Source organism: Falco rusticolus, chromosome 12 (assembly GCF_015220075.1).
Source record: "Falco rusticolus isolate bFalRus1 chromosome 12, bFalRus1.pri, whole genome shotgun sequence".
NCBI lineage: Eukaryota > Metazoa > Chordata > Aves > Falconiformes > Falconidae > Falco > Falco rusticolus.
The window spans coordinates 33,857,375-33,882,806 of NC_051198.1; the positions used below are offsets into that span (position 1 = coordinate 33,857,375).

The 25,432-nt window shown below is 56.5% G+C and overlaps 1 protein-coding gene and 1 long non-coding RNA gene across 15 annotated transcripts in view; one reads left to right on the top strand and one right to left on the bottom strand.

Moving 5' to 3' along the window:
- CUL9 (cullin 9) overlaps positions 1–20,005 on the top strand; it is a 35,177-nt gene extending 15,172 nt beyond the window's left edge. For 2 of the 13 annotated variants that reach the window (XM_037405327.1, XM_037405328.1), the window contains exons 9-42: positions 71–296; positions 621–828; positions 930–1,123; positions 1,259–1,476; positions 1,609–1,840; positions 2,157–2,262; positions 2,582–2,812; positions 2,979–3,069; positions 3,154–3,325; positions 3,541–3,646; positions 4,008–4,103; positions 4,192–4,367; positions 4,829–4,962; positions 5,042–5,218; positions 5,499–5,611; positions 6,067–6,249; positions 6,568–6,725; positions 7,072–7,282; positions 7,369–7,534; positions 7,680–7,825; positions 7,902–8,121; positions 8,526–8,728; positions 8,812–9,071; positions 9,149–9,512; positions 9,827–9,967; positions 14,111–14,275; positions 14,363–14,526; positions 15,429–15,522; positions 15,753–15,827; positions 16,325–16,435; positions 17,745–17,862; positions 18,200–18,333; positions 18,526–18,620; positions 19,574–20,005. In XM_037405327.1, coding sequence (XP_037261224.1) covers positions 71–296; positions 621–828; positions 930–1,123; positions 1,259–1,476; positions 1,609–1,840; positions 2,157–2,262; positions 2,582–2,812; positions 2,979–3,069; positions 3,154–3,325; positions 3,541–3,646; positions 4,008–4,103; positions 4,192–4,367; positions 4,829–4,962; positions 5,042–5,218; positions 5,499–5,611; positions 6,067–6,249; positions 6,568–6,725; positions 7,072–7,282; positions 7,369–7,534; positions 7,680–7,825; positions 7,902–8,121; positions 8,526–8,728; positions 8,812–9,071; positions 9,149–9,512; positions 9,827–9,967; positions 14,111–14,275; positions 14,363–14,526; positions 15,429–15,522; positions 15,753–15,827; positions 16,325–16,435; positions 17,745–17,862; positions 18,200–18,333; positions 18,526–18,620; positions 19,574–19,772 — 5,687 coding nt within the window. In that variant the 3' untranslated portion in view covers positions 19,773–20,005. The other 11 variants (XM_037405331.1, XM_037405330.1, XM_037405332.1 and 8 more) reach the window with 11 other exon arrangements.
- A 2,767-nt stretch (positions 20,006–22,772) lies between these two features.
- LOC119156333 overlaps positions 22,773–25,432 on the bottom strand; it is a 2,922-nt gene continuing 262 nt past the window's right edge. Inside the window, exons 2-5 of one of the 2 annotated variants that reach the window (XR_005107076.1) lie at positions 24,136–24,967; positions 23,856–24,031; positions 23,460–23,612; positions 22,773–22,954 (exon numbers count right to left, since the gene is read on the bottom strand). This is a non-coding gene — a long non-coding RNA (uncharacterized LOC119156333). Of the gene's footprint in view, positions 22,955–23,459; positions 23,613–23,855; positions 24,032–24,135; positions 25,109–25,432 lie in introns of those variants that run through there. The other variant, XR_005107075.1, reaches the window with a different exon arrangement.

Sequence of the window (25,432 nt, forward strand, 5' to 3'; positions counted from 1 at the left end):
TGGCACCCTGGGAGTTGCTTGGGGGTGTTACTGCTGCCCTGACGCCTGCACCCTGCCTCCCTCCTGCCAGTGTTAGGCAGCTCCGAGGGGGTGAGCGAGAGGGGCTCGCTGGCCGAGATTGCAGCTGTGGTGGACGTGGTGCAGAGCAGCAGCTCAGAGGTGGGGCTGCGCTTAGCTGGGCTCAAGCACATCATGAAGATCCTGGAGGAGGAGCCTGAGGCTGAGCCCGAGTCCGAGTCCGAGTCCGAGCAGCAATTCGGCAAATCCCTGGGCAGGCTGGGGAGCAGGAGTATTGGGTGAGCCAGGGGTTGCGCACCCCTCCTGCTGGCTGGGGAGGGCTGTGTCGGTGGGGTGGGGGACAGTACTGGAGGTGGCAGTGGAAGTGCGATAGCTGGTATGCTGAAGTGCGGTAGCTGAAGTGCGGTAGCTGGTATGCTGTGTGCCTGGCAAGAAGAGAAGCGGATCTTGTGTCCCTTTGTCCCGGGCAGGCTCATTCCTGGGGCTGACTCAGGTGTGGTAGAGCCATGGGGGCAGGGAGAAGGCGGCTGGCAGGGCCCGAGGTGCTGACGTGCCAGCAGCGGTGCCAGGAGTTTCCTCCTGAGGCGTCCTTTTGCATGCAGGGAAAAGCTGGTGAAGGTGGCAGTGGAGCTGCTGAGCGCTGAGGTGTCAGAGAAGGCCCTGGTGGTGGTGACGCTGCAGTTGCTGCCTGTGCTCATGGCGAAGTACGAGTGGCGCGTGCCGTTTGCCACGGAGGGTGGTGTGCGGGCTGTGCTGGCCTGCATGCAGCAGCACGCCTCCTCCGCCGTGGTGCAGCAGGCTGGCCTGGCGGTGAGTGTGACAGAGATGCTGTAGGTGGGCGGGCAGGCTGCAGGCTCATCCAGGTGTGGCGGAGGTGCCCAGCGCCCTCCTGACTGCTGTTGCCCTTGCAGGCCCTGAAGGTGCTGGTGGGAGCTGTGGCTGGCGAGGCAGGCGGTGCCAGTGGAAATCCCTTGCCCCTGAACCATGCCGATGCACAGATGATGCGGGAGATCTTTGCCAGCATTGGCTCTGCCTCCGGCAAGGGCTCAGCAAGCCCGCTGAGTGCCATCCCTGCAGCCATGAGCACCATGCAGAGGGTTCCAGGGTAGGGTCAGAGCGAGGAGAGCAGCTGGGGGTGGGGGTACCCTCTGCATGGAGTGGGGCGGGCAGGCGGCTGGTGGCTGCAGGGGAGACTGCGTGCTTGGTAGAGGAAGGTGCCCACATCGCTCCATCCCTGCAGGGGCTCCTCGGGCGTGCAGAACGGCTTGCTGGTGGTGAACATGCTGATCGACGGCCACCGGGGCCTGGCGGAACAGCTGGTGAGCTGCGATCTCCCCGCAGTGCTGCAGAGCTGCTGGTGGGACAGGCAGGGCAGTGGCTGCCCTCATGCGATGCTGGCCCTCAGCGTGATCAACCGCCTTGCGGAGCACCGGCTACCCGTGGGCCCGGAGGTGGCAGGTAGCACCCCCCGCCATGCCCTGGCCCACAAGGCGCAGCAGGCAGGGCTACCTTGCCTGCCAAGGCAGAGCAACCTGCTGGCACCTCTCGAGCAAGTGCTTGGGCTGGGCCCACGTGTCCTTGTCGTGGCAGGCAGAGAGGCCCCGCTGGAGGTGAGGGACGTGCAGATGCTTCTGGGCAGCCTAGGGGACAGTGTCTTGTCCAAGGACGTGGTGGTGGCCCTGGAGCGGCAGCTCTGTGGTGAAGGCCCCATCCTCTCTGGCGAGGCGGCTCAGCTGCTGCAGGACCGCAGGTGCTTCAGGCTGCTGCTGCGCAGCTTTGAGCTGCTGCGGGCAGAGAAGGCTGTGAGCCTGAGCATCCTCAGGTGGGTCCAGGGTGTGTGTGTGTGAGCGCTGGTGGTGATGTTGGGGGTACGTGGCACGTGTTTGTGGGTCCTGGTGGGGCTGTTCTTCACCAGGGGCAGGGGCACGCCAGCAGATACGCGGGTGCTGATTGGGGCGTTCTGGGGCGCAGGGCCATGTGGGGACAGCAGGGTGCTGGTGGGGTGTGTGTGGTGCCTGGGGAGCCTTGGCTCCCAGTGCCTGTGGGGTGCCGGCCCTCCAGGCGGGGCAGGGAAGGAGGGCTGCCTGTGGCACTGCTGTCTGTGTGCCCCAGCCTGAGCGGGCCCCTCCGTCACTCAGGATCCTGAACAAGTTCCTGGATGGTTACCAGGAAGATGTGCTGCCGTGGCACGAGTGTGTGGAGCCCTGTTTGTCCTCCTTGAGTGCCCAGAGCTGTGACTGGGAGGTGAGGGGGCCCCGGGACTCCCGGCAGGCAGGGGCATCTTTGCTGGCTGTGCCACGCATCGGCCGGGCCCGGCGTTGGTGACGCAGAGTCCCCGCCTGCGGCAGCTGGGCCTTGTTGTGGCAAACGTGCTGGGAGAGGTGGGGGGCGGCTGTCCTGGCGGCGGCTGCGTCCCGGTGGCTGGCATGCCCAGCGCCGTGCCCGGCTGGGCTCTCGCAGGCGCTGCTGTGGTGTTGGGGTGTCGGGGATGGAGCCCTGCTGCAGCCCGCTGCTGGGGCCTGGTGGGTTCTCGGCACTGGCCCTGACGGCTGCCTGCTCTCAGCAGGTGGTGCAGAAGGTCATTGGCTTCCTGCACCGCCTGGCCACCACCAGCAAGGACTGCGTGGTGGTGATGTGCCACGTGGGCGCCCGCGAGGCTCTGTCCAAAGCCCTGGAGAAGCACAGCACGGCTCCGTCGCTGGCGCCAGCCCTGCTCGAGCTGGTGACGGACTGTGAGAAGTACGCCAGCCTCTACAAGAAGCTGACGACCAGCATCTTGGCTGGCTGCATCCAGGTGGGCCTGGGGAGGCCCGGCTGCACTGTGGCTCTGGGTCTTGGGGCCGTCCAGCTGTCCGCGGCACCAAGGGGCAGCCTTCTGCTCTCTGCCTGCCGCAGCCCCTGCGGTGGGCGAGGGGAGGAGGAGCCAGGGTGCCCGGTAAGAGCCTGGCCCTGTCCCATAGCTGGTCCTGGGGCAGATTGAGGAGCACCGCCGGAGCCACCAGGCCATCAGCATCCCCTTCTTTGACGTCTTTCTGCGCAACCTGTGCAAAGGTGAGCATGGGGAGCAAGAGCTGAGCCCCTGTGCTTGACGTGTGCTGGCCAGGTGGCTGGAGGCTCCCTGTGCTCTCCCTGCAGGCTCCAGCGTGGAGGTGAAGGAGGACAAGTGCTGGGAGAAGGTGCAGGTCTCTTCCAACCCCCACCGGGCCAGCAAGCTGACGGACAGGAACCCCAAGACCTACTGGGAGTCGAATGGCAGCACCGGCTCCCACTTCATCACTGTCCATATGCAGTGCGGTGTGGTGATCAGGTGGGGCTGGGCCAGGCAGGCTGGGGGGCCTCGGGGCCAGGAGGGCCAGCGGCTGCGCGGGGAGAAGAGGCCTTTGGGGGTCTGCGTGAGCCCTGCCCCAGTGGTCTGCGCTGTGGGGGTTGCTGGACATGGGCAGCAGCGCGTGTGGCTGGCCCCGCGGGGCCAGGGCAGGGAGGTGAGGGCTGCTGGGCAGCACCGTGTTTGCTGTGCTGCAGGGAGATGAGCATGCTGGTGGCCAGCGAGGACTCCAGCTACATGCCGGCCCGCGTTGTGGTGCTGGGGGGAGACAGCCCTGCCACCATCAGAACCGAGCTGAATGCAGTGAGTCTCGCGTGGGCTGCGCAGGCGGTGGGTCCCCGCGGGAGCGGTGGGCTGGTCCTTGCTGTGCCCCGAGAAGGTCTCGCCCTGGTGCGGGGCCCCGAGAGGTGCCCTCCAGGGAGCGGGGGTGGCAGGAGCTGTGCTGCGGGGGCTGCCTGGCTGTAGGCAGCAGGTGCTGGAGACTTGGGCACAGGTGCCGGGGCTTGTGAGCCTCGAGTGGGGCCCTGGCAGGGGGTGGCCTGTGGCTGCATAGGGGCTGCTGTGGGGGACAGAGGCCGTGGCTTTAACGGGGGTGGCCAGCGGGGCACACAAGGTGGCTGCTACTGGCTGCCTGGCATGCTGAGGGCTCACTGGCTGCCTGCAGGTGACCATCCTGCCCTCGGACAGCAGAGTGATCCTGCTGGAGAACATGACCCGCTTCTGGCCCATCATCCAGATCCGGGTGAAGCGGTGCCAGCAGGTAGGGGAGCAGGGGGCTGGGCCGGGGAGCTGGTAGCGTGGGATGTCAGGGCCGGGCCCGAGGAGCTGAGGGCTGCGCTGTCCCCTAGGGTGGCATTGACACACGTGTGCGTGGCATCGAGGTGCTGGGTCCCAAGCCCACTTTCTGGCCCGTCTTCAAGGAGCAGCTGTGCCGGCGGACGTTCCTCTCCTGCACCGCTCGGGCTCATGCCTGGTGCCAGGAGATCTGCCAGGACCGGGGACGACTGCTGCAGCTCTTTGGCAGGTGAGTTGTCTCCTGGCTGTGCCGTCCCCGGGCAGGGAGGGGCCCTCGTTCCTGCCTGGCCACTGGTGGTGCCCAGAGGGCCTGGGCCACCCTGGGGTCCCCCACGTTTAAGTTGAGCACATGGGCATGGCTGACCCACCAGAGAGACCAGAGAGGTGCCCCACAGGGGCCAGCGCGTCCCGACCTGGCAGAGGTCAGTCAGGCACAGGCAGGATCTTGCGGCCACGGGTGCTGCACAGCGCCCCAGTTTCACGGGGCCCACGAGGGCCCCGAGACCCAGTGCGGGTAGGGCCTGGGGGCAGCGAGGGTCCCTGGCTGCTGGGGGCAAGCGGGGCTGCTGAGCCATCGTGCCTGGCAAGCGGCAGGGCAGGGAGCGATGGCCACACTCTGCTTGCCTGGGGTGTCCCCCCAGCTGGGCGGAGGCGTGCAGCAGTGCTGTGTGCTGCCCATGGCTGTTGCAGGCTGAACCGGGCGCTGCAGCATGAGCAGAGCTTTGCTGACCGTTTCCTTCCCGATGACGAGGCGGCCCGGGCCTTGGGCAGGACGTGCTGGGAGGCCCTGGTGAACCCCGTGGTGCGGAGCATCACCAGCCCAGGTAGCCTGCGCTCTCGCGGGCCTATGGGGGCCATGCCCCAGGCTGAGGCACCCCACTCTGAGTCTGGTTGGCCTCACAGACCCCCAGGGAGCCAGCCCCCTGGCCTGGCTGCTGAGCAAGTACCTGGAGAGCGTGGAGCCACCCCACCATGCCACAAGCTGCGGTGCCGTCTTTGGTTCCCGTGTGCGGCGCCTGACACAGCTCCTGGTGCACGTGGACCCTGGCGGCCCAGAGCCGGAGGAGGCAAGAGCAGCTGGTGAGCAAGGGGATGCCCTCCTGGGGGGCTGGGGGGGTGGTGGGCCAGAGGTCCAGGGGGCTGTGGCTGTGGGGATCCGCTGGGGAGCTCTTAAGGGGGCCCTTGTGGCACCTGAGGCCCCTGAGCTGGGGAAGGCTTGTGGCCGTGTCCCTGCGGCAGCCATGGCTCCCTGGCATCTGCCCTGCTCTGCGCCCCGCGGGGAGAGGGGCGAGGCCGTCGTGGGTCAGCATGTAGGGCCTGCCCGCAGAGCCCGGCTCAGCCCAGGGCTGTTCCTTGGCAGGCGGGAAGGAGGGGAAGAGCAAGGAGGCGGCGGCCAGGGCTGCGAAGGCGGTGGTGAAGTCGGGCGACCTGGAGAGCATCTGGCAGTGCTGGCGTGGTGTGGTGCAGCAGCAGGTAGAGCGTGGGGGGCCGGCCGTGGGGGCCACAGGGTGTGTGTGGGACCCCATACTGGGCAGGTGTAGAAGGGAGCGGTGCCTGGTGGTCACCCGGGAGCGTGGGGAGGGTGCGGGACTGCCTGGCCTCTGTGGGGGCAGCCCCGCTGTGCTTGCCACCCTGGCGGTGCTGCAGGCCAGGGGACAGGTACAGTGTCGGGCTCTGTGTTTCCTGCTGGGCTGCTGCTGTGCTTCTGTCTTGCCCCTGCTCTCCCAGCTCGCCGCAAGCTCTCGGTAGCCCATGGCAGCACTGGGGCCTCTAGTCAGCCCCTGGCTGGGACCTGAGCAGTTGGTGTCAGCAGAGTGACGCCGAGGCTGTGGATGTTCCCATGGGCCACGGGCCTGTCCCGCTGCGGGGCTCGCCCCTCTGGTGGTGTCCTGCTGCGGGGCTTACCTCTCTCGTGCTGTGTCCTGCAGGTGCAGCAGTTCCTGGAGGCAGCAGGGCAGGCGCCAGACCTGGTGGAGCGATACTGCAGGCTGTACCAGCGCCTGCGCAGTGCCACGGCGGAGCTCTTTGGGCAGCGGGCTGCCTTTGTGTTGGCCCTGGGCCGGGGCTTCGCAGGGGCTTTGCTGCAGCTCTCCTTCCTTACCGCCCTGCACGTGAGTCGAGGGAGCATGGCAGTGGTGCTGGGCCCTGACCTCGCTGGCCGCGGGTGCAGCAGGCGAGGCAGCCCTGGCTTGCGGCCTCAGGGTGAGCCCTGGGTGGGCAGTGCCTTGGCCCCCCGCTGAGCCATGGCGCCCTGCCCTTCGTCAGCCCCAGACGGGGTGCGCCGCTGCCTGGGGCGGGTGCCTGGGCACCCTCGGCCCCTGCCTGAGCGCCCCAGGGTTTCCCCAGCTGCTCCCCCATGCTGTTCCCTTCGGCCTGGCCCTGCGGGCAGCCAGTGAGGCCCCTCCACAGCCAGCCCTGTCCCTCCGCAGGTGAGTGAGCAGTTTGCCCGCTACCTTGACCGGCAGATCCAGGAGCTCCGTGGGGCTGCGGGCAGCACAGCGCCGCTGCAGCAGCTGCAGCAGCTGCTGGAGCCCTTCGTCGTCTTCAGTGGCCTGGAGCTCGCCCACACCTTTGAGCACTTCTACCGGTGAGGGTGCCGTGTCTCCACAGAACCAGAGGGCCTGGTGCAGCTGGCGTGGCGTGGAGGTGGCACTGAGGCCGTGGCTGAGCCTGGCCTGGTGTGGCGGTGGTGCTCCTGGTGCTCCCGCTTGGCTTTTCCCTGTGTGGGTGTGCGGAGGGAAAGGCTGCGGGGTCCCGCCGGGCACTGCATTTCTGTAGAGGCCCGTTCCCTGCTGGCGGAAGGGAGGGGAAGACGGGTGCTGCCGGGGCTCTGTGCCTTGCTGCGAGGCTGGGGCCATGTTGGTCTTGCGGTGGGTGGCTGATGGCCATGGGGCTCGGGCCGGCCCCTGACGTGATGCTGGCGGCTGTGGCAGGCACTACCTGGGGGACCGGCTCCTGGCACAAGGGCCGTCTTGGCTGGAAGGAGCCGTCGTGGAGCAGATCGGACTGTGCTTCCCCAGCCGCTTCCCCCAGGATATGCTGAGCAACTTGGCTGAGTCGGAGGAGCTCCAGCAGCAGTTTTGCCTCTTCCAGCTGCAGGAGCAGGACAGGTGGCTGCTGGAGCTGGACACAGGGCTAGATAAGGTGAGTGTGTTGGTGGGGTGGGGAGGCTGGGGGCTGCCCGCATTCCTCACAGGGATCCTGAGCTGCCCTCACGTCCACACGCCCAGACACTGGGGACAGTCTCTGTGGTACATGAGCCGGAGGTGAAGGTGCTGGCCCTGTCCCCGCACTGCTGGCCCGTTTCCCCATTCTGCTACATGGACGAGCCTGGGAGGTTTTTCTCGGCGGCGCTGAGCTCGCCCCTGGATGAGTTTGCCAACTTCTGCAGGCGGCGTGAGTGTTGCAGCAGCGTGCATGCGTGTAGCTCTCACCACAGCAGGCCACAGCAGCTCAGCCAGAAGTGGTGGGAGCACTGGGCTGTGCTGGGAGAGCCTGGCGGGGCCGGCCCCCGGCCCTGCACTGATGCTGTCTCCGGCAGGCCAGAGCCAGCTGGGCTGGGAGTGCACGAAGCCCCGTCGGCTGCAGTGGACGTGGCTGGGCCATGCTGAGCTGCAGTTTGGAGACTGCGTCCTCCACGTGTCCACGCTGCAGATGTACATCCTGCTGTGCTTCAACGGCGCTGAGGTAGGAGCTGGGGCCACGGCGGGCTGAGGGAGGCAGCAGATGCTGGCGTGTGGCAGGACCTTGTCCCCCCTTCCAGCGGGGTCTCGAGTGGTTCTCGGGGCACGGGCCCCTGCCTGGCGTGGCTGGGCCTGCGGCCAGCGGGTCTTGGCTGCCGTTCCCTGCCCGCACCCCCCTGCAGGAGGTGGCTGTGGAGGCTCTGCTGCAGGCTACGGGTCTCCCTGCTGAGCTGGTGCACCACGCGCTGACACCGCTGACCCACGGCGAGGGCGTCCTGGTGCGGAGCTGCGCTGTGGGAGGTGCGTGTGGGGCTGGGGTCCCCGGGGCGGTGCTGGTCCGAGCCCCAAGTGGGTGCTGGGGTGGGGGTGCCTGAGCTCGTAGGGGGAGCAATGGGCTGGGGCGAGTCTGTCAGCGCTCCGGGTGCAGGTCAGTTGGAGCCTGAGGCCATGTGGGCAGGGGTGTGTGTGGGGCCACGCGTGGGTCAGTGTGGGTGGTTTTGCCTCGGGTCTGTGGGGCTGGGGACCGGGGCCAGGGGTTGTGCGTGTGGCGGCTGCTTGGGGCTGTGTGTGGGGGATGGGGATGGGAGTGGCACCTGTGAAGGCAGTGGTGGGAGGCCCAGGGCTGGGTCCAACAGCCACACGTGTGTCCTGGGGCTCCTTCAGGTCCCAGCTCAGGGCTGGGCTGACCCTGGGTTGGGTGCTAGCTCCAGATGTGCTGCGGCTGAACCAGGCAGCCCTGGCCCGTTCGTCTGGCCGCCACCTGAGGCTGCTGCCCCAGCAGAGGTACCTGCGGGCGGAGAGGGCTGAGGTCAGCGCCCTGGAAAGGAAGAGGAATGTCCTCTGCTGCCTCATCACCCGCATCCTCAAGGTGGAGAAGCAGCTCCACATTGACAACCTGGTGTTCAGGGTATGGAGGGCTTGAGGGGCAGAGAGGGGGGCTGGCTGGGTGCTGCGCCCGCACTGCCACATGCGTCTCCCTTGCTGCCGTAGGTGATTGATGCCTGTCAGAAGGGTGAGCTGGGGCCAGGGCTGCAGTTCCTGAGCTTCTGCTGCCACAGCGTGGACGTGCTGTCCTGCATCCTGCACCTGCTGAGCCAGGGCTATCTCCGGCGCCAGGAGGAGAGGCCTCATGTTTTGGAATACATCTCTGCGGAACCCACAACACCTCCTGGGGGCCAGGCACAGATGGTTTTCCAGAGCAGGCCACCAGAGGCATCTCTGAATGAGGACAACATAGACTGCCTGTATTGGTAGGGATGCATGTCACCAGATGTGGAGGGGTAGGCGTCTCCACCCTGTATTGACATGACTCATTTCTCCATGTCAGGTTGAATCCTGGCATAGGCAGGTCGGAGGATTTTCTCATGGCAATGCTGCAGGTGCCAATGGGGCACACACTTAGTCCAGAGGAGGCAAAGCTGCTCATGAACCAGACAGTACAGCAGGTCCAGGATACTCTGAGCATCTCAGATGATGTTGCTCGGCACCTCCTCATGTACTGCAGGTGGAATGTGGATTTCCTGATACAGTGCTATGTGGAGAACCGTGAGACACTGCTCATCTCCTCAGGGCTGCAAGTGCAGGATGCCCAGCCCCCACCACGCCCAGGAACCCACTGCCCAGTCTGTGTGAACCAGCTGTGTCTCACTGAGAAGCCACCAACCCTCTGCTGCATGCACTACTGCTGCAAGGTGAAGGTCCTGGGGTCTTTGGCTCATGTAACTTGGTAGAGAATTGCTGCTGCCTAGTTGGAGCAGCTGTTCTCTGTCTGAAGCTGTTACTGGGTGATTTCCACAGAGCTCATTCATTCTCTTTTCTCAGCTCCCTTGTTTGTTGTGATACTTTATCTCCTGATTAGTCTGTTCCCACTTTTGTGTTTTTGAGTGCTTATCAATGGTTTGTGGTGATTTTGTGTACCCTCTGGGTGGGGTGGGCTTCCAGGGTCACATAACCCAGGTGATGCAGTTCCTGTTTAGCTCTGATCTCTCCTTTTCTGCCTTCACAGCCCTGTTGGAGTGAGTATCTCACGACTCGTATTGAACAGAACATGGTTGTCAACTGTACCTGTCCCATATCTGAGTGCCGTGCACAGCCAACTACAGCCTTCATTTGTTCCATCGTTTCCTCGGAGGAGATAATAGCCAAGGTGAAATAGGAGAGGTGATTACTGGGTGTCCAAGCTCTTTTTCATTTTGGTCAGCACTAGCAGCTAACCTTGCTGCTGCTTTTCCCCTTCCCAATACTAAGGCTGGCAGTGTGATAATTGAGGCAGACCAGATTTCTGCCCAGTGGTACCTGTTGTCTCTGATCACGGTCAATACCAGCTACTCCAGAAAGTATAACATCAGCAAAAGAGCACAGTGGTATTTCCTCCAAACATCTCTCCAGCAGACAACATTTCAGGTGCATCATTAGTTGAGGACCAGGTGAGAGCTCTGGTAGCAGCTCATGATGTGTCCTCTGCTGGTGTACTGGAAGCATTTGTAAAATCTAGGACAAATGAAGAGAAAACATTTGAGCAATTTCATTTTGTCAGTGCATCCATGACCACAGTGTCCTTTCTCTTCCATTAGTTTCTGGCTTTGAGCACCTCAGGTTTTTGTGAAGATGACAAAAGTTGCCACATCAGACTTAAATCTTCACACATACTGAAGTCTATGTGTATTTACAGATGTCTCTAAACCAGGCTCCTGAGCTCTGCTCACCTCAGTCCTCAGTCAGCAGGGGGCAGCAGGAGCTGCTTGTTCTGAGGCAGAAGCTACTTGTTTTCCCTGTTCTTTCATTTTGTAGTTAATAGAGCTGAATGCCCTTCCCACCTAATGGTAAAGCTGTGGCTGTCGCATGACAGTCTCTTTTTGTTAATTGTTGGACAAAACATGTGTGTGTCATCTGTTTTACACTGCTCTGTCATTTGGTTGGTGTCCACCAGCAATTCCTTTTCCAAAAATACTCTCCTTCTCTACCAGCTTGTTACTGTCATGACCCTGCGTGAACAATCATAAGGAGAAATGAACAGTAGTCAGAAAGACTGCTCTGTCTTACAGTTTTTCTTTAAGCTTGCAAACTGGCAACCAAAATGGCCAAGGCTACAGAAAAGCATTTCCTTCAGTGTATCTTTTGTATCTTGTTTTGTGAGAAAGAAGTGCTTGGAGAATTAGTGCATGTATCTGGGTAGTTAGTTCTTATTGGCTTTGTAAATCCTGTGGTCACACCTGTTTGAGAGCAAGGTTTAATATCATGTTGCTATGGCTATTTTGTAAAAAGATTACTCCAGGTCAACCTAAATTGCAGCCAGTTTTAACAAGTTGCTCTGATGCTCTCACTGAAGCATTATGTTTCTGGTTTTGCTCAGTAAGTGGTACGGCTGGAGTGTCGTGCAGAGTCATCATACATACAGTCAGAATAATTTACATTGCAATAATCTGTGGAGATCTCTGGTCAAACCCTGTGCTCAAAATAGCCAGATTATTGTGTGAAGATCTAATGCTGAGGTTAAAACATAGTGCTCTAGGTACAGTCTTCTCTGCATCTTACCTTTAGGTAGCTCTAGGCAGTGGTAAGATCCCCGTCTGCTGACTTCTCCCCACGCTGAACAAACCCAGCTCTCTCAGCCCACCCTCATATGTTCTGTGCTCCAGCCCGTGACTGTCTTGGTGGCCTATGGATGACATTTTCTCTAATTTGTTAATGTCTTGTGCCTGGGAGCCCAAGCTGTTCCCAGTATCCAGTTGTGTCACCAGTGCCAAATATCTGTGAGAAATCCCTTCCTTTGCCTGCTGGTTACGCTCTTGCCAATACAAAAATATGTGAGTTTAAACTTCCCATGCTTATATTTCTACAAAACATAAATCCTGTCATGTCTCTGAGATTTTCTCTCAGCCTTTTTTCCCTCAAGTTTTTTGAGAGTCTGTTGTTCAGAGGTGGTCTTTCATTCTGCCCCCAGGGATTCTTTGCTGGGAATCATGCCATAGTCTCCATATCTGGATTAACTCCAGCATGTGCAAAAGTTCCTCTGAGGTCTGTTGGCCAGCGCCATGTGGTACTTGGCAACTTCTTGATTGTACCTGGCTAGTTTTCTTCCCAGACCTTTTCTGGACACTTGCCGTCTCTCCTTTTAGGCTTCCTGAGAGCAGCTCTTTCTCTTATGGTTCCAGTGGAAATCCTGGATCCACTTCAGCAGTTGCATCTCTGTCTTCTCACCAAGAAAACAGGATAGAGTAAAACTCCAGACATCAGACCTTGTGAAATTCAGCCTCTGTGAAGAATGTGTTTTGGTGCTGTTTGCTGACTGAAGTACCCATTTATCTTTCTGGGTGCTGGTGCCTGGGCAGAAATGATCACATCACCTATCAACAGGATGACAACAGACAGTTGTTGACTCTTGAGAAGAATGAAGTGGGTTTGTTGAGACTTCGCCTCCACTGGGCATTTTGCCGTAACACAGGCTGACATCCTTGTAGTCTGTCAGTGCATGCTCTCTGCTTTAGGTTGCCTGACAGATAGAATGAACGAGAGGGAGAAGTGAATGAGGTCCCATCTGAGCCCTTCAGGGCTTGTACCTTTTCCCTCTAGTGCTTGTTGTGACCTGTATTGTATTTTCTGTGCCTGATGGCTTTAGAGCAGCTCTCCAGATATGCAGAAATATCTGCAGGAGGGCTGTGAAGACTACAGGATTTCTTCTGAACTTCCTCTAGCTTTGTGTATGTTCATACAGTCTTTATGCTATAGTAACTGAGCATAGAAAACTAAGCTATTAGGTGCAGTATGGTTGCATCCTGGATCCCTACCTGAACAGTCCCTTACTGACAATCAGTTTGCCTTGTCCTCTGCAGTAATGTCTAGAGGCTGTGGGCAAAGCGAGCATCCTTTCCCTTTGCACATCATGTAACTAAGCAAAAGTCTGCAGAGGAACTTAAAATCAGAAAAAAGTTATAAAGGGCACTTGATAGCTTTCTATGGTGAGATGATTGGCTGGGTGGGTGAGGGGAGATGTTGTTTATCTCAGCTTTAGTAGGGATTTCTACACCATCATCCATAACATCCTCATAGGAAAAAAAAACTGATGAAGTACAAGCTGGATGAGTGGACGGTGAGATGGCCTGCTGAGCAAAAAGGGATATGACCAATGACAGAAAGCTCAGCTGGAGGCCAGTCACTAGTGGTGTAACCCAGAGGCTGATACTAAGTTTAACATTGTTTAAGATCTTAATTGATGACCTGGATGATGGGACCAAGTGCACCCTTTGCAATTTTGTAGATGCTAAACAGCTGGGAGGACTGGTTGATGCTCCACATGGTTGTGCTGCCATTCAGAGGGACCTCAAAAGGCTAGAGAACTTAGCAAACAAGAATATCATTAAGTTCAACAAAGGGGAAATGCCAGGTCCTGCTCCTGTGGTGGAGTTACCCAATACAACAGTATGTGCCAGGGGAACCGTCTGGAAAGCAGCCCTGCAGAAAAAAAATGGGATGCTGGTGGACAAGTTGGACATAAGCCAGTTGTGTGCCCTTGTGGCCAAGAAGGTCGACTAGCATCTTAAGTTGAATTAGGAAGAGCACTGACAGCAGGTTGAGGAAGGTGATCCTTCCCTTCTACGCAGTGCTGTGAGACTGCATCTGGAGTACTGTGTCCATTTCTGGGCTCACCAGGACAAAAAAGACATGGACATACTGGGGAGGATCCAGCAAAAGGCCACAAAGATGATTTAAGTTTTAGAGCACCTCTAGGAGGAGCTGAAATAGCTGGGTTTGTTTAGCCGGGAGAAGAGAAGGCTCAGGGATGGATCCTTATTGACGTGTAAATTCACAAATGGGATTAAGAAGCTGGATTCTTGGTGATATCCAGTGAAAGTTATAAGAGGCAATGGGTATTAATTTAAATGCAAGGAATTCCATTTAAATACAAGAAAACTTTTTTTTTTTTTTTTAAATAGTAGGGTAATGGGATGTTGGAACAAGAGGGGCTTGTATTCTCTCTCCTTGGGTATGCTCAAAACCCAGCTGGACATGGTCCTGAGCAGCCCTGCTTTGAGCTGGAAGGTTTGTACTAGTTTTTGGAAGGCACTTCTGCAGACAATCTCAGCTATTCTGTAATCCTATCAAACAGCTTTCAGATATGACACAAGTGGTGGAGAATTTACACAAAGTGAATGAAAGAGTAAACTTAGTGCTGTTTTGTTGTGAGCAGTTGTTCATTCAGATATGAAGCCCATAGGCACCAGACCCCAACTGTAATGTCTAACCATGCAGCTACTCTGCCTTGTATCTCCTTCCTGTCTTCTTATTACAGTATGAAAAAGCCCTCCTTAGAGGCTATGTTGAGTGTTGCTCCAACCTGACATGGTGCACCAATCCTCAGGGCTGTGATCAGATCCTCCTTAAGGATGGACTTGGCTATGGGGCAGCCTGTTCCAAATGCTCCTGGATATCCTGCTTCAACTGCAACTTCCCAGAGGTGAAGCTGAACGGAATCGCGGGCAATACTGTCTTGGGTTGGGCACACACCATTATGCTTTTGTGTGATTGACTGGCTCTCTTTCAGGCCCATTATCCTGCCAGCTGCAGCCACATGTCTCAGTGGGTGGATGATGATGGGTACTATGAGGGAATGACAAGTGAAGCCCAAAGCAAACATCTGGCTAAGCTCATTTCAAAGCACTGCCCAAGCTGCCAGGCTCAGATAGAGAAAAATGAGGGGTGCCTGCAGTGAGTATCCGTTTTTGTTTGCTGCTGAAGACAGGAGAGGGCAAAGACATACAGTTAGGTTCATTGTGCTGCTTTTTTGGCTGTGGAGTAAGTTACGGCATGTCTGTTTTATGGTTTTAAAAGAATGACTGTTTGTTTTAACTCCTAGGAAAAGCAAAATGTTCAGCAGCATTCACAGTTAAATCCATTGATAGCTCTGTAGTAGAACAAAACCTCACTTTGTAGTACCTTTTCATACTACACATTTGTCTGCTCTCAGAATCCACTATAGATGTACAGAGGTACAGGTTAGAGAAGTGGATAGCTCAGCACCATTTTTATTTTCATGCTCACCTATTCCTGTAACTTTAGGTAATTTTCTTTTAACTGTCTCTTTTGAACTGGCTTGGGTCTCTGGCAGCTTTTTACATGATAGGGGAGTTACCTCCAGCTTTGAAGCCAGGGCTTAGGTGTTGCCATTTGTTTCTTTCTTGCACTGGCACAGGCCTTAGTGCCCAGCTGTGATTTGTCCCCACATGTTGTGCGTGGCCTTAGGGCTGTGCAGTGCCTTTCTGCACTGTGGAGTGCTGCATTACTGAGGGAAGAGGTGAGGTGCTCATGTGGATCTTGCTTCAAACTGTGGAATGCTTAGTTCACCCTTCAGTTACTTGGTAAGTTGGTACTCTGAGATTGTGCTGCCAGTTTACCCAGCTCGTTTTTGGGACATGATGACTCATTTTAGGCATCCTCTGCTTTCAGCCAAGGCTTTTAAAAATATGTGCAAGGAAATGCATAGTACTGAGTGAATGGGAGTGACTGGGTTGCACACTCTAGCCCTGTGATGTAGGGGTCCACTGGGAGGAACTGTCTGCCAGTGGCTGTTAGGACTGAGTGATTTCCATTGTTCTTCTCCCACCATGCAGTATGACCTGTGCAAAGTGTAATCATGGCTTCTGTTGGCGTTGCCTCAAGCCCTGGAGGCCAACTCATAAGGATTATTACAACTGCTCTGCTATGGTGAGTGGTGAGTGTTTTGCTGTATCCCAGTGGTTCATGCTTGTGTTAAGATGCACTTGGCCCCTCAGAGAGATGACAAGGATCTCTACTTGAGCGCTTTGCTCTGGACTTTGTGCACTTGCCAGTGATTTTGACAGTAGTGTCAAAATCTCTATGTGTAGATAGCCATTTCCAGGCAGCCCAGGTACTTGAGAGAAATTGTTACAGGTTACTTATGTCATTCCTTTCAGGTGAGTAAAGCAGCTTGGCAGGAGAAGCGTTTTCAGGATTACAATGAGAGATGCACCTTCCATCATCATGCAAGGGTAAGGCCTCCTCCTTCCTTTGTAGATGCTGACTGTTGCTTTAGCCCTGGCAAGCAGGACAATTTCTGTTGTGTCTCAATATATTTTACCTGAAGCTGAGAAGCAGGCTTTGGATCCAGGTGGGGAGACCTGGTCATTTCACCCCTGTTCTGATGTAAGGGGTAGTTCTTGGCCTGCTTTCTTCTACCAAGTCTGTTGTGGAAACTGGACACCTAACTTGTGTTGTTCACACGCTCAAACTGATGTAGCACTTGGAAGCAATGGCAACTGAAGGACTGAAGGCAGAACTCTGTCTATAGCTGAGATATTGTAAAAGGCTGAAGTGGTGGCACAGTAGAGATGTCCTAGTAGGGTGCAGTAAATGCTCTCCTGCTACCTGCATGTTCTGGGGTGGCACTTCAGGATGCTTAGCAATTACCGGTGTGAGAAGTGCTATTTTTTTGATCTTGTGGAGCTTAACATTGACTTCCTTTTTTCCCCTCCTTTGGTTATTGCAGGAATTTGCTATGAGTCTGAGGAACAGCATTTCTTCCATCAGTGAGATGCCAAAAATTAAGACTTTGACCTTTGTGCTTGATGCCTGCAAAGTGCTAGAACAGGCACGGAAGGTAGGACTGGATAATATAGGCTTGCTGAGGTTTGGGCCTAATTCTATTGGTATGTTTTATGCCTTTCTTAAAGTGAGGAGCTGCCTACCTTGCTCTACTCCAAACAAGGGAAGACAGAAAAAACTTGAGGGGAGGAAGAGCATAAGGACAGGGGAAAAGCTCATGTATGCCTTTTCCTGCTCTCGCTCTGAGTTGGGCTCTGTCTGCAGTGTTCCTCACAATCATGTCATAGGGTTTGGAGCCTAGCTCAAGTTGACACCATAGAATCAGCATAAGGATCTGTATTTGGAATTTTCATATACTGGGTTTGGTCCATTCCAATTTGAAATGCCCCAGTGGTGGTACTTACCTTTTAAAAGCATCATGCTGTCTTACAGTTAGGAGATCCCTCTAGATGCTGATGTTACAATTTTTCTTTCTTAACTTCATTTCATGAGCTGTAAGTGTTTGGGGACCACTGAGTTACTTACTGCATGCCCTGATAACCACATTATGAAGGATTTGCAGTGCAGCCACTGCATGTGCAGTAAGCCTGTGACAGCCTAGGTCTGTGGTGTCTTCTGTCCCCTGAAACACAGGAAGGAGGTGGGGATTGCCTTTGTAGAACTGCTTTTGCAATATATACCTTGTTTGTGTAGGCAGACTTTGAGAGAGGCGTGTGGAACAAGGGTGTCTGACCCATTTTGTCTTTTCAGTATGGTAGCCCCTCTGTTTGTCAGGATACCTATCACTGTTGCTTGCTGCTTCTGGCTTTTGTGGCCCATTTCTTTAAATGGAAACAGTGATCTTGTTTCCTGCTGGGTGCCTGGATGGCTTTAGGAGCCATTCATCCTTAATAGGAGTTTGTCACTTGTTGAAATGCCCTTGTCCTGGGCTCTTGATGCTCTATAGCACTGTGCCTGCTTCTCTTTGATTCTCTCCGTTCATTGCCACTTGAGTTCAACTTGGGCTGCCCAGCAAAGTATAGATTCTGTGCATTTGTTGTTTTGACTCTGCCTGCTGGTCAGTCACACTTGTTATGAATTTACAGTCTGTTCTTGTGATGGCTTGCAGGTGGGAACGATTAGTTATTTCAGACTTCAGTACAAAATAATCACACAATTCATTTCCAATTCTACAAGTAGCTCTAGGTACTGGCACTGCTGTCACTTTGCATAATTGTTCACTGGGCTATCACCACAGACCAGAAGTGCTGCCAGGCTTCTCTCAGCCACTGATATGTAATGAAGGCTGGAAGGATTTTCTACTCTCTTCTTGCCCACTCTGAAGCTGAAAAAGGATGCTTACAGCATGATCTGTACTGCTCCAGGTGCTGGCCTACTCCTGTGTGTACAGCTACTATAACCAGGACACTGAGAGCATGGATATTGTGGAACAGCAGACTGAGAACCTAGAGCTGCACACTAATGCTCTGCAGATCCTTCTGGGTAAGTTCTGCAGCCTCCTCAAAGCATAGTCTAGCATTCCCAGCTGTCTGGTTCAAAAGGTGGCAGCTATGCAGTGGAGCAATAGCTTACACACCAGTGCCCAGCTGGGCTCTCTCACTTCTCCCAGCCCATTTTTGCTTTCTTGATGTAATTTCTGGGAAGTCCACTGCTGGTGGAGATTGATGCAGTAAGAAGTAACATGTTCCCTTCTGAAAGAGGAATGTATGTGCACAGGAGACCTAAGCAGTTGTGACTGGCTTCATAATCAGAGCCAAGGAACTCGGTCTCTGCTTAAGAGTATGGGAAGCAGCGTGACTTTGTTGGCCTTGAATTGCAGAGGAAACCCTGCTGCAGTACCAGGACCTGGCCTCTTCTCTTCAGCTCCTGAAAGCAGAGCATTTCAATGCTGGTTTGAAGTTGGTACACCAGATCAAGGAGCGTCTCTTTGCAATTCTCTGGCACTCCACACAGGTGAAGTCCACATGCCCATTAGTGGCTTGTCTTGCTCTGTTGTAGTTTGATCTTGGGCAAACCTAGAAAGGGGCTTAATCAGCTGAGGGGATAGACTGTCAGTGCTGTGTGTATGTAGGGAAGGGGTTTGCAGCACAAAATATCCCCCAAAACGTATATTGTCTCTCTCTTCTGGCTGTTCTTTCATGCTAGCAGGATTTCCATGTTGGACTCCAGACTTCGGCAGATCCTGGTCAGAGAAAGGTGAAATTCTCAAATGTGCCTGCTTCAGTCCCTGCCTGTATAGGGTGAGTTTTTGTAGCAGGGTATCAAGGAAAGCTGGGTGAGTGCAGACAAAAAGCAAGTGACCAGATTTTTGTCCTGTGCTTGCTAACATACAGAAGAGTTAGTAACACTGATTACTTGCATCATGTGTGTGGTTTGAGGTAAAGATGTGACAGTAGTGTAGGGAGACCAGCAAAACCTCGGCTTGTATGCAGCTATAGTCAAGAAAACTGGCAGACTCAGTTAGGGAACTTGCTTTCCCTGGATTCTCTTGGCTTTCTGCAGAGTCACACTCTTTCTTCAGAGGTGTTTCAGAGATCTAGGAGGTGTCTAAAATGAGAAGCAAAAATAAGAACATACATGGAGGGAGATGGAGAGGCCTGACATTTATTTTAAGAAGGGAATGGAGAACAGTTGACACGGCTGAAAAATAGTGTTGAGAGGTGAAATAGATGGTTTGTTGTTTCCCTGTCCTAGACTACTGAGCTGGCAGGTGTTAAGTATGATTGAAAGGTGATGAATTCGAAACCAAGTCCATTCCTGAATGACATGCTGTTTAAATGAAGAAACACAACCAGCATCTTCTGTCTCCGAGTGTGACCAGTTCCCTCTGACAGGAGCTGAACAGGGTGCTGAGTGTTGCACAAAAGAATGACAATTGAGTCAAGACACTCTGTTTCAGAGCACAGTTTCTGGTCTCCTTGGAATGAGTCTGAGATGCCAGACCTGGTGGCAGGCTGCAGCTTGTTAGGCAGGTCACAGGTGGCTCACTGACACAGCCCTGTACTGCATGCATGGATAAGGCCATTTAATCGCCTTTTGCTAGGTGCACCTGCGTGACTGCTGTGTCCCTGAGGCATGGCTGTGGACGGGGATGTTGAAGTGATGGTAATAGGGAGGATGAGGGTGGTGTGGGCCTGGGTTGTGGTTACTGCTCACAGCCAGGGCTCTGCTCTGATGCTCTCCTCCTCAATAGGCCAAAACGTACCATCTTGTGTGACTCCCCCAACAAAGATGAAGGTGGCAAAGAGGTTGAGGATGAGGAGTATGAACCACAGTGGCAGGAAGACGATGATGATGATGACCTTGATGAAGACAACTTTCTGTTTGATGATGAGTCAGATAACCTTGATTGCGACTCCTACTTTGATGATGATGATGATGCTTATGACTAGAAGTGGGCTGTCACACAACCTGCTACCCTGGACCTCTGCCTGTACCCGGTCTCAAACAGTTTGTGTTAGTATCTTTCCTCAAAGACAGTGAGGAGCTCTCGGGCAGACTGAAGAGACATTTCCTTTGGGGGCTACTTGCTCAGTGAGTCCCTTTTAATATGCAGAAGCATTGCTCTGGACAGACTGGCTGTGTTACTGTGGCCACCTCTCAGAAAGATACCTCCTCACCTTTCTCCCTTGTCTCCATTTGTGTCCATAGGTATCTAATTGAGTTAGAAAGTCACAGTCCACCTACAAAGTGAGGACGGCTTGCAACCTGTTAGGAGTGTTCAGTGTCCTTAGGTGTGCTGTCCCCAAGGGCTGGGCACAGATGAGTGTGGCGTATGTCCTAGCATGGCACTGTCTAATCCAGCCAGTTTCTACAAATACTGTAAAGCAGTGTGTTTACTCCAAAGGCAAAGCCTCACATCTGGAGATGGTGGGATTCCTTCCGGAGCCACAGATGGATGTGGTTCAGTACATTCCTCTAGTTGAGGATTTTGGCTGTTGGTGGGGGCGAGCGCATGTGTGGTGGGAGGGGGGTCGGTAGGTAGGGGTGAGCGAGTGTTTGGTGGGGGGAGGGGGGTTTGTAGGTAGGCGTGAGCATCTGTGTGGTGGGGGGAGGGGATTTGGTAGGCAAAGGTGAGCGCGTGTGTGGTGGGGGGAGGGGGGTTGGTTGTTAGAGGCGAGCGTGTGTGTGTGTTATGGTGGGGGGTTATAGTTTGTAGTGAGCTTGTGTGTGGTTGTGGGAGGGGGGTTGGTAGGTAGGGCCGAGCGCGTGTGTGGTGTGGGGAGGGGGGTTATAGGTTGTAGTGAGCGCGTCTGTGGTGAGGGAGGGAGTTGGTAGGGGCGAGCGAGTGTGTGGTGGGGGGAGGTGTTTTCTAGGTAGGATTGAGCGTGTCTGTTGGGGGAAGGGGGGAGGTAGGGGCGAGCGTTTGTGGTTGGGGGAAGGGGGGTTGGTAGGTAGGGGAGAGCGCGTGTGTGCGGGGAGGGGGAATGGTAGGTAAGGGCGAGTGCGTGTGTGGTGGGGGAGAGGGGTTGGTAGGTAGGGGTGAGCGCCTGTGTGGTGAGGGGAGGGGGGTTGGCAGATCGGGGCGAGCACATGTGTGGTGGGGGGAGGGGGCTGGGGTTCGGGTTAGACGCCTCTTAGGGTTAGGGCTGTTAGGGTTAGACGCCCCTTAGGGTTAGGGCTCTTGGTTAGGGTTAGGTTTAGGTTAGGGGTTAGCCTCTTAGGGTTAGGGTTCGGGGCTAGGGTTTGGGGTTAGGGCTCTTAGGGTTCGACGCTTAGGGTCAGGGTTAGCCTCTTAGGGTTAGGGTTAGGCGGTTAGGGTTAGCCGGTTAGGGTTAGGGTTAGGCGGTTAGGGTTAGCCGGTTAGGGTTTAAGTTGCAGGGTTTTAGGGTGTAGGGTTAAGGTTAGGGTTTAGGGTTAGGGGTTAGGGTTAGGTCCAGGCCCGAGATGGTCAGGTCTGGGGAGATTCTTTGTGATTCCCAGAGTGAGATTAAGACACAAACGAGGTCAAATGCCGTAAATAAGTTTAATGGTACTCGCATAGAGGCAGGAAATGGAGAGAAAGAGAGGAAAAATAAAGAAAGGTGCAATAGCTACCACCGCACGGAGCTGGGGGTCCTGTCAGCCCAGATCGACTTCACGTCAGGTGGGGCATTCCACCCGGTGCTGGTTGTCACAGTTCTTTTATAGATGTTCCAGAGCTGTTCACCCCAAAGTCTCTGCTCCTTCCAAGAACTGTCCCTTTGGCGTCAAGCCGCGTCTGCGCATGCGCTGCCCTTAGTCTGCATGGGGGGCGGTGCTGCCGCCTGGCGAAAACAATTGGGTACTGCAGCCCGTCTATCTAACAGACTGCACAGTTTATTATAGGAATGGAATCAATAAGGGAACTCTGCCCACGGCCCGTTAGGAAGTTGCCTGGCTTCACATCTCGGTGGATGAAGTTCTTAGAGCGAACATATTCAATTCAACTAGTCTAGATAAAAAGAAAAAAAAAATCACTCGAGAGACTAGGCATACACTTTTCTTCCTTATAAAAACACTAGCAACATTGTCTTAACGAGAAAAGAGGTCACGAAAGTTTTTATAGTACCAAGCGAGCACCGGGGCCGTCCTGCCGCCGCTCCTCGCCGAGGTAGCGGCGCGGCTCCGAGAGACCAAAAAAAAAACCCAAACAAAAAACCACCCACCCAAAAAAGGGCAGCCCCGTGAGGAGCCCGCTGACCACCGTCCCTGCCGGGGAGACGAGAACCGGCGGCAGCCCCGCCGGTCCCGGGCCGGGCCGCCCGCCTGCCTCAGCCCGCCCGCCGCCGGCACCAGGCGCTCCCTGCCGCGGCCGAGCGCCGGGCCGCCACATCCCCCCCGACCGGGCCGCTGCCCGCCGGCCCCCGGCCGCCCTTCAGCCCGAGCGCGCCGCCGCACGTCCCGGCCCGAAAGTCTTCCGGGCTCCCGGCGAAGGCTCCGCACCTCCACGGCCGCTCCAGCGCGCCGCGCGGGCCGGGAGTGAACCCACCTTTCCCGGGCCGGATGCGCCATCTGCCCCTACGCACGAGGCCGGAAGCCCCGCCCCTAGGGGGTCAAAGCCGCTTCTGCGCATGCGCCGCCCTCGGTCGGCCAGAAAGGCTTCTGCGCATGCGCCAAACCCGGATTGCGTCATCGGCCCAGACGCCCCGCCCCTAAGGGTCAAAGCCGCTTCTGCGCATGCGCCGACCTTCCTTGGCCAGAAAGCCCTTCTGCGCATGCGCCAAAGCGGGATTGCGTCATCGGCCCAGACGCCCCGCCCCTAAGGGTCAAAGCCGCTTCTGCGCATGCGCCGACCTTCCTTGGCCAGAAAGCCCTTCTGCGCATGCGCCAAAGCGGGATTGCGTCATCGGCCCAGACGCACGGGGCCGGAAGCCCCGCCCCTTCGGCGTCAAGCCGCGTCTGCGCATGCGCTGCCCTTACTCCGCCTGCGAGGCGGTGCTGCCACCTGGCGAAAAAAATTGGGTACTGCAGCCCGTCTAGCTAACGAGACTGCACAGTTTATTAGAGGCATGGCATCAAGAAGGGAACTCTGCCCACGGCCCGTTCGGAAGTTGCCTGGCTTCCCATCCCGGTGGATGAAGTTCTTACAGCGAACATTCTCGATTCGACTAGTCTAGCGAAAAAGAAAAAAAAAATAAAAAATAATAATCACTCGAGAGACCAGGCATACGCTTTTTTTTCCCCCCTTATAAAAACACTAGCAACAGTGCCTGAACGGGAAAAGGGGTCACGAAAGCTTTTATTGTAAAATGGAAGGGCACGAAAGAGAACAGAATTCGACAGACGATACGTAAACCTCTGCAGCTCTTTCCCCGTGCCTATCGGACATCGGTTTCCAAAAACTTTCTCGGGTGAGCGTCTTTTGTCTTTGAGCAGTGCAACAGACGCTTTGCAAACAGCACAAGTCTGCTTTTGAACCATCGTTTCAGACTTTGCAATCCCTTGAGATGGGGCGCTTTGTACTTGAGAGAAACAAAACCCACTCTGAGTCTTTCCTTTAACGATACAGGCCTATTCCCCTTTCCCTTAGAGAAACAACCTACTCGCTTCTGATCTCTCGAGGAATCTTAATACTCCCAACACACTGCGCCGTCAAGATCAACAAAGCAGTTTCCTACCACGTTGCCAGCGAGCGATAGGACCGTCTCGAGACGCAGTTTCCTCGGACAAAAACCCGAGCGATCTATCTTCAAGACTCGGTCCAAACGGCTCCGTCACCGTTCCGTCGCAGTCCCCTTCGGCTCCACACCACTGCCTTGTGGGAACGCCCCCTAGAAAAAAAGAAACGCTTTCATCAGGGTAACAAGCAGAATACAGCTCTAGCCTCGAGGACGGCTGGCACGCACACGGCCTGTATCGCCGCAGTCCCCTGAGCCGCAGCTCAGCGCGCGCCGACAGCGGTGACGGAGGACGCGCTGAAGGCGAAAAGCCGAAAGCCAACCCCCCGAAGCCCAGAACCGTGCTCAGGCACCCAGGAGTTAAGCCTAAAACCGGTTGAAAGAGCTGCCTCCTACCTGTTCCCCCGCCACCTCTCCCCCTCCGAGGCCAGCACCTTTCCTCGCGATCCCTTTTCGCAAACAAAAGACGGACGCCTGCGGCCTCAGCTCGGTACCGAAGCACCACGATGCGCTTGCCGGCGGCGTGCTCTCTCACAAGGCTGACAGCTTCTCTGCACGCAACAGCCGAGGCCCTGTGAAAGGGGAGGAAGGCAAACACCGATCACGTCTCGCCGGGGTCAGGAGGCAGTCGGGGTGCGCTGCGGTCAGAGCCCAACGCCTTCCCCAGAGGAATTACCGGGGCACAACAAGAGGCAGGAGCGATCGGCAGACAGGCAGGTAACACGCACGGCAGCGATACCCACGGCAGACTGGCAGGACGCTTCCAGCCGCTTCACCCCGCCGCTTTGTTTCGAATTTCGTTAAAAGGCAATCCGATTCTTAAGGCTCACTCTGCTTTGAGGAGCTGCTGGAGAAAGGCTAACACGTGGCATTGGCGTTACCGTCGGAATTCCGGCGTAAAAATCACGGCAAAGCCGTGCCTTGTCAAGCGCCTTCCCAAGCAGGCTCTGGAGCCTTTCCACGAGACGGGCAAAGCCGGAGTCCCGCGGGAACCCTGTGCCAGCTCCGTCAGTACGGCCGAGCTCTCCGACAAAGCGCACCGCCGTACGGAAACGTAAAGCGGGTTTATACCTCGGGCTCCTTTACAGCCTCGGAAAACAATACTGCCCGGCCGGACGCGCTGCTTTAAGCGCCTAGCAGGCCCGGCTGCGTTACCACGAGGGACCGACGATTCCTCCCCGGCCGTTGCCCGAGCCGCAGCGCAGCACTCGGCAGCGGCGGGCACACGGAGCCTCGCGGGCCCTCGGCGGCTACAAAAGGGATCCCTCCGTAGTCAGCAGTCCGACTCGCAAGCACGAGGCACGCGTGGCGAAGTAACATCTCGAGCGACCTTCGGTTCCGCTCCCCTTGACTTGTCGACGGACGCTTCCGGACGAACCTAGGGACAAAGGGAAAACAAAAGACCCCCGTTTCGCGGGGAAGCAAACCAAAAGGCCTCTTCCCCTCGGCTGCTCCGGCCCCGGAGCTGACTGTCACGACACAAGATCAGCCAGACACCTGAGCTGCCGCTGCCTCCCAGCCCTCCCCGGCAGTTAAAAGGCTTGCGGAGAAAGCAGCAGTCGGGGGCGACGGCTGGGGATTCCGCTGCCGGCTGCCTTTTCTTGCTCTGGCCCGCTCGCAGGGGCGGGAAGAGGCTCCTGAGCCACACACACACACCACACCACCCCCCCCCACCCCCCCCCCGCGACAGCGTTACCGCAGGCCCCGAGGCAGCCTCTCTGCGGCCCGCGGGGGCCGGCAGCCCCAGCCGGCTGCCACGGCTCAGGCCAGCGGCTGGGGGAAAGACAAAGCCCCGCGCAGGGCTGCGGCGGCTGCCCGGGCAGCCCGGAGGCGGCGGCGGGTGGGCGGCGGGGCGGCGCGGGCCGACCCCTCTCCCGGGCGCCGCCGCCACGAGCGAGCACCGGGGCCGCCCTGCCTGCCGCCGCTCCTCGCCGAGGTAGCGGCGCGGCTCCGAGAGAAAAAAAAAAACAAAA